Here is a 7,985-nt window from a genome sequence, read left to right on the forward strand (position 1 = left end):
CACCACTGTGTGTGTGTGTGTGTGTATGTGAGGATGTGTGTGTGTGTGTGTGTGTGTGTGTGTGTGAGGATGTCAGGGTGTGTGTGTCTCTGCTGATGTGTGTGTGTGAGGATTTGTGAGGGTGTGTATGTGAGGATGTCAGGGTGTGTGTGGATGTGTGTGTGCGTCTGTGTGTGTGTGTGTGTGTGTGTGTGTGTGTGTGCTTATACATGTTTCATCATGTATAACTGGTAAACACCAGTAATTGGTTCAGTTCTTGGTAAACAGTCTCCTTCCAAACCTGTTTGCTGACTCGTACACTTCTATCTGCCTCATTTCCCATCATGCTCTGCTGAGCGAGTTTCACATCGTCACATGTTTTTTTCTGCTTTCAGTGTTTCAATTAAGGTCAAGTTCAAAATGGGAATCTCTCCCCCTCTCTCCCTCTCTCCCTCTCTTTCTCTTGATGTTACATAGAAGTAGATGTTACTTTCGACCAGCAGGTGGCACTGTTACCAAATTGGTGGTTTAGCCTCAGGTCCTGGTCCTAAAGATGTCTACCAAGCTTTGTGTCATTGTGTAAAGTCATTGCTGAGATACAGCCTCACATCCTGGACAATCTATTTGGAGTATTAAAAATTCAGCTAGAACTTAACGTGTGCCAAATATGTGCCAAGATGTTTGTAACTTAAGGAATTCAAGATGGTGGAAAAGACAATCAGGCTGAAATTAACACCATATAACCTGTTAATATCAGCTCAAACTCAGGGAATCCGGGCTTCTTATAGCTTGGACACAGGGTTCAAAATTTATTATTATATATCTGACCTTCTGGATCTCAGTTTTCACTATTGGCCAAAAGTTTGTGCACCCCTGACAATCACACCATCATGTGGTTCTACTCCAAACTGTTACTACAAAGTTGGAAGCACACATTTGTGTAGAGCGTCTCTACATCCTGGAACGTTACAGTTTGTCTTCACCGGAGCTACAAACCCATAACAACGCTGCTGTGGATAACACAAAGTGAGCTCTATAAAGACATGATGTAGAGGTTAAGGCTGGAGAGAAAGAATTCACTTGAGATGAGCTGGAACTGGAGTCTCCTTAACATCCTGACATCAGTCTGTCTATCTATCTATCTATCTATCTATCTATCTATCTATCTATCTATCTATCTATCTATCTATCTATCTGTGTCTTTCTGTCTGTCTATCTGTCTGTCTCTGTCCTCTATTTATCTGTCTGTCTCTGTATCTCTGTTATCTATCTATCTATCTATCTATCTATCTATCTATCTATCTATGTCTATCTATCTATACATACATATATCTATCTATCAATCTATCTATCTGTCTGTCTGTCTATCTGTGTCTTTCTGTCTGTCTGTCTATCTTATCTGTATGTCTGTCTATCTGTCTGTCTCTGTCCTCTATTTATCTGTCTGTCTCTGTATCTCTGTTATCTATCTATCTATCTATCTATCTATCTATCTATCTATCTATCTATCTATCTATCTATCTATCACTGTCCTCTATCTGTCTCTGTCTGCCTGTCTATATAAACAAATACAATAGTAACAATATAAAGAACAACAACAACAACAACAACAACAAATATAGCTGTAAGCAGCGGTTCCGAGGTCAAGCCGATCAGATGCCCTCAGAACATGTCGCTGATGAACCATACCAAGTTTCGTAGCTACATGGCATTGCACTCGTAAAATACTGAACTTAACGTGAAACTCTCGTGGCCACTAGGTGGCGCTGTCACGAAACGTTGCGGAATGTCTCTGTCTGTGTGTCACTGTGGTGCTGATTCTGATATTAGAACGCAAGACATACTGTGTGCCAAACTGCCCCCAAATAGTTTGGACTGGTGGAGCTAGAGGGTTTGAGCTAGACACACCAAAGTTGCTATAGTAACTTATAAGACTGGCCTTTACATGTGTGCCAAACTTCATAACTTTCCTACATAAGGTTCTATGGGGAAGAATAATAAGAAGAAAACTAACGATAACAATAGGTGTCTAATAGGTGGTTTGACCCCTAATAAAACGAATGTGGCTTTTATTTTGACACTCCGTTCCGTCACGTTGGCAGTTTTATTAGAATCCCCACCGAATCCCCGCCTTCCGTTGTGTCTTCACTGTAAATGTGCCCTTAAACACTATAATAGTGCACTTGTCTCCATTCGTTCCTACACTACAGAGTGCGTTTAAACACGCATTACGGAGTGATTTGGGATTGTCCCTGAGAAGCTTCCGTCCGCGGCTACACAAACAACGAGTTATCTTATGCAGAATTGCTGTTGATCGCTCTAAATAATACAACAAGATGGCTGGCAGGGTGAGTAATGCAAAGTTAACAAAGTTATTTAAGCGATAAATATGTTTAAACAGTGTATAATGTGTGCAGAGCTGCTTGGTTTGGATAGTTTAGACATCTTTAGCTAACATGCTAATTAGCTTCCCGGAAGTGCAGCTGATTTAGTGACGCGGCACCCATTTATTTTAATATTATATAATATTATATATAATCTCAACACGTCATTTGACACAGAGGAGATCTGTTTATATTTAGAGATATAAAGAGACGTTTTATTCGCTACTAAAATTACTTTATTATACTGACTACGCTAGTTACCGGCTGTGTTCCAAATAGCGAACTAACATCTCTTTAAGTGCTCTACACGCTATACAAAATGGCGCCCAATATGCCCTACCTAGTGCACTACGTTTATAGATGAACTCGGTTTGGGACGAAGCCAATAATAAAACCTGTACTGTGTAGAAAACTTCAATGCCTTAATTTTAATTATTTTTTTTCTCTTAATATACGTTTATAGTGTTGGAACGATCAGTTATTCATAGTTTATTATACTATTATAGCATGTATTATAGCATTTATTTAAAAAAAAACATTTAACAGTTTTAAAGATGATAAATATGTAATACATTTAATTAAACTTAAAAATGGACATTTGTAAGTCATGAACTACTTTATGAACAATAACAGCAAAAAATAAATAAAAATGTTTTAAAACAACTCCTGCTCTTTCACTGTAGTGGAAATGCAAGATTATTTAAATATTCATGATTATGCAGATTAGAGTGAACGTCCAGTAATAAACTAATGCTTGAGTCTTTGTGTTTTATTTTTTATTTTTTTACTAGATCATATTAGTAAATCTATCAAAATATAATGTTATAATAGCAATTAGGATTGATTCTGAAGAGAGAATAATCTGAGTAAGAAAAGAGACATTTAAATATGTAAATTGATTTGCATTTAATTAGCATTTGAGACGCCCTTCTTGAGTTGAGCAAGGAATAAAACCTTTTGGTTGATTTATTTTCCGATAACAACACATCCTGTTATGTCTCCTTCCTTTTCACTCATTGGACACTGAAATGCCACATACATTAATGTCCATTTATTCATTTATTGATTTTTTTCATCATCGTCTCCTTCGTCGGGCTCAGAGACGGTCGTATAAACTCCTTTTTTTTGGAGGTTGCGAGACCCGTTGCGTACAAATTTCTATCAGGAGCTCAGATTAAAAAGAAATGTAATATGAGCCTGTAATTAGCACCTGAACCAAACAAAACACTGGAGGAACTTGGACTGCTTCCTGTGAGCCGAGATCAGGAGCCTGGGGCCGTGGTGAGCCTGGGGCCGTGGTGAGCCTGGGGCCGTGGTGAGCCTGGGGCCGTGGTGAGCCTGGGGCCGTGGTGAACCTGAGGCCGTGGTGAACCTGAGGCCGTGGTGAACCTGAGGCCGTGGTGAACCTGAGGCCGTGGTGAACCTGAGGCTATGGTGGCACCAGATTGGCTCAGGTAAAGATTGCGTGGGATTTTCCAGTCTGTTCAATTTTTAAATCCTTATTCCAGCTGACAGGAAGCAGAACATGATGTGATCCTTTGCTTTTGTAACCCAGCAGCATCAAGCTTTGACATGTTGAGATGCTTTTCTGCTCACCATGGTTGTCCAGAATCATTACCGTATTATTTATTGAGTTAGTTAATAGTCACTTTAGTTAAAATCTTCGTAGCTCAAATCGGTTTTCCTCTGAGCGCACTCCTCTGTGTAGACAGGCGCAACTGCACCGAAGGGACGTGGTAGCCTAGAGGTCATGAGTTCAAATCCCAGGTTCACCAAGCTGCCACCCGAGCAAAGCCATTGCTCGGTTGTATAAATTGAAATAAAAATGCAAGTCACTCTGGATAAAGGAGTCTGATAAATGCGGTAAATGTATGGTCTGTTTTATAGAATCGCCTGAATAAGGAGGTGTTCCTAATAAACTGGCCAGCACACATTTATCTCTAGATTTTAATTTAGTTTAATAAATTCTTAGTTGGATAATCAACCACTTTGACTTTAAAGTTTGTTCAGTGTGTTTTATTGCGTCATCAAATATAAGAGCCAATAAGATTTCTTTATGCAAATGAAGGCCATCTGGGGGTGTGTTTTTGGTGACGTTGTTAAAGTTTCGGATGTTCTTTACAGACCATGCAAGCGGCGCGATGTCCGACTGAAGAACTCTCGCTGACCAACTGTGTGGTAGCCAATGAGAAGGACTATAAGTCAGGACAGTGAGTATAATAAATTTATGTAGTGTTATAGCTGTTAGAAGTCACTTCTCAATGGATTTGGATTCGTCATTTGACACCATGAGCTCATTTCTAACATCACAGGCACGTGATGATCAGGACCACGCCCACACACAAGTACGTCTTCACTGTGAGGACGCATCATAGCGTGATGCCTGGAACCCTCGCCTTCAGCTTACCACAGGTACAACACACACACACACACACACACACACACACACTGCACATGCTTCCCCCACACACACACATACACGCACTATGCATGCCACACAGACCAGACATACGAACACAAACACATACATGCAGAATCATACTATGCACATATGACACACAATTTGCACACACCACACACTGCACACACAACACTATACACACACGGTGAGAAAACAAAAACTACAAACACTACACTTGCATCCCCCACACACACACATACACCCTCTATGCATGCCACATAGAACAAAAACCTACACACACAACACATTGCACACACAAACACCTGCAAACACACATAAATGCAGACACATACTAAACACACTACGCACATACGACACACACTGCACACACAACACTTTATACATACGGTGAGTAAACAAAAACTACACACACTACACATGCATTCCCCACACACACACACGTACATACAATCACTATGCATGCCACATAGACCAAACATCTACACACAAATACACACACACACACACACTACACATGCTTCCCCCACACACATACACCCACTATGCATGCCACATAGACCAAACATCTACACACACAGACACACACGCGCTCTCACACACAACGCATGCTTCCCCAACACACACATACACGCACTATGCATGCCACATAGACCAAACACCTCCACCCACACACACAGACACACACTATACATTCACTGCTTACACACACACACACACACTATACACTATATGTAATGTGTAAAAGTGTACAATAAAAGTATAATATACACAACATTTTAATAATAATAATAATAATAATAATAATAATAATAGTGTAAACACAAAACTGCACATTTCCTCTTCGGGTGTCTGTAGGTCTTTTAAACGATTTAATCACTTTCTCTTTTTTAATGTTGTACTGTGCTCCAGTTTATATATCCCTATGATAATTAGCTGACTACGGTTTTAAACGCCACGTTAAGTCACACAAGTATTCGGTTTAAACCGAGACCCCCAGCAGACACCCGACGTGTGAGACTCGTTTATTAATCCACACAATCGCACTAATCGTGTCTCACGCAGCAGCCTGTTGTCGGTCGTTTTCTCCTCTGTGTTTCTGATCTCTCTTTGTGTGTCACGTCTTTTCTTTACCTGCTTCTTGTCCTGTGTGTAAACGCGACAGGATGCCAGACCCCTCAGGTACAGTACTGTAGCACTTTCTCACTCTGACCCTGTTTTACAGCATCGTCTCTCCTCGAACACACCGAGCGACAGCATCAACTCTCATACAAATAGACAGAAATAAATAAGAACGTTTAATCCTAGAACCTCGCGAAGAGTGTCACTAGGAACGAACGCTAAGGCCATCCTTAAAAATATTCTTGTTTGCCGTAACCCGAACCGACTGTGTCAATTTAGGACCGACTCAGTTTTAAAAATTTTTTTTTTTTGCTTTAAGTCCGACCGACTTGCCGGTTGTAAGTTTTTTTTTTTTTACTCTTCAAGTAAAAAAGGCAGCCGTGGCCTAATGGTTAGAGAGTCTGACTCCTAACCTGAAGGTTGTGGGTTCGAGTCTCGGGCCGGCCACGATTGAGGTGCCCTTGAGCAAGGCACCGAATCCCCCCCAACTGCTCCCCGGGCACCGCAGCATAAATGGCTGCCCTCTGCTCCCGGTGTGTGTTCACGGTGTGTGTGTGTGTGTTCACTGTTGTGTGTGTGCACTTTGGATGGGTTAAATGCAGAGAACGAGTTCTGACTATGGGTCGCCGTACTTAGCCGTATGTCACTTCACTTTAAACAACTAATACAAAAGCAATAAAATAATAATAATTATATTTTAGTAAGTATTGTAAATATATAGATCGCCTAGGCCTACATACAGACGAAGGCTACGTTTTTCCTTTTAAATAAAAACCCGTGACGTCATCTATGTTTACACTACTGGTTCCCGGATGTCACACTGTGGCCTGTGCGTGCGCTTCGTCTCATTCTCTCTCATTCACTGTCAGAGACAACGGTAATGATGGCTGAAGCTGCAGTAAACAAAATGTTCGCGGTCACCGTTCAAAGTCGTACGAGTTCGGGCGCCATGATGCATCTAATACATCCATTCAAACAGCTCGACACCACTTTAACTTGGCACGAAGTTCTGGAAAAACTGTCCAGCATCAACATAAGGTTTGCGATGATGCGCTCGAAGGCACGGGTTGAAGACCCAGTCAGTGACGTCACGATATGCTAATTTGTTTAAAGTCATACCTATGTAATCACGATCATATCACTAATCACTATAATATACTATCACGTAATATATATATATATATATATTTTACTGTTACTGCAAACCACAATATTTTTAAGTATGGCCTAATGACGTCAATTACGTGCGAGCTAAAATCTCATTGTGCATCCAAAAGTTTTTGCTGTACAACGGCGTCTAAGAGAAAGTTCCACCTCTGTGTTAGTTTCAGAAGATGAGTCTTTGTGTATTATCTCTCTCTCTTCTAACACACTTCTGTTAAACTAATTCTTCTTTTTCTTTGTGTCCTCCAGAGGAAATGGGCAGGTCTCTCCCTCAATCAGGATGTGGAAGGTAAAAATCCAGAAATGATTCATGCCCCCCCCCCCCCCAAATCGGTGGGAAAATGAATCGATCTCTCCACATAAAATAGAAGAAAATTAAACTGTCCCTAACCTTAAATAGACGGGAAAATGTTGCGCTAGTGCCCCAAATTGGTGTAAAATGAAATGTATCCTCTCTTTTTTTTTTTTTTAAAATGGTGAAAAATTTATTAATTAAAAAAAAAATGGTGGGAAGATTCAATATTTCCTCGTCACCTTAAAAATGACAGGAAAATGTAAACGTTTTCTTCCTTCCTAAAAATGACGGCAAAATAAACGCTTTCTTCCCCGAAAATGTTTGCGCCTGTCTCCCAGATCGGTGGGAAAATGAAATGTTTCGTCTTTTTAAAAAAAAAAAGGCGGGAAAATTCGACATTCCGTCTTCCTTAGGGCCTTTTTACACTTCGTGTGTTGTCTCTGATCCGATAGCTATCTGATTTGTTAAAACTGTACCATTTACATCAGGCCACATAAACGCGTCTCGGCGAATCGGATATCGATCCGATCTTTCTACTCCCGCCCAAAACGCTAATATATTTTACCTCATTTCCGGGGTAATTGAAATGGAACACACTTTGGTGTATGCGGTTTTCAGAACG

At 40.5% G+C, this 7,985-nt stretch overlaps 1 protein-coding gene across 1 annotated transcript in view; it reads left to right on the forward strand.

Moving 5' to 3' along the window:
• The first annotated feature begins 2,100 nt into the window (after positions 1–2,100).
• Positions 2,101–7,985, forward strand: part of nsfb (N-ethylmaleimide-sensitive factor b) — a 41,489-nt gene continuing 35,604 nt past the window's right edge. Inside the window, exons 1-4 of the mRNA XM_027165295.2 lie at positions 2,101–2,327; positions 4,488–4,573; positions 4,676–4,775; positions 7,318–7,357. Of these exons, the coding sequence (XP_027021096.1) occupies positions 2,316–2,327; positions 4,488–4,573; positions 4,676–4,775; positions 7,318–7,357 (238 nt within the window). The 5' untranslated portion in view covers positions 2,101–2,315. The remainder of the gene's footprint in view (positions 2,328–4,487; positions 4,574–4,675; positions 4,776–7,317; positions 7,358–7,985) is intronic.

This window comes from Tachysurus fulvidraco, chromosome 8, assembly GCF_022655615.1.
Source record: "Tachysurus fulvidraco isolate hzauxx_2018 chromosome 8, HZAU_PFXX_2.0, whole genome shotgun sequence".
Lineage (NCBI taxonomy): Eukaryota > Metazoa > Chordata > Actinopteri > Siluriformes > Bagridae > Tachysurus > Tachysurus fulvidraco.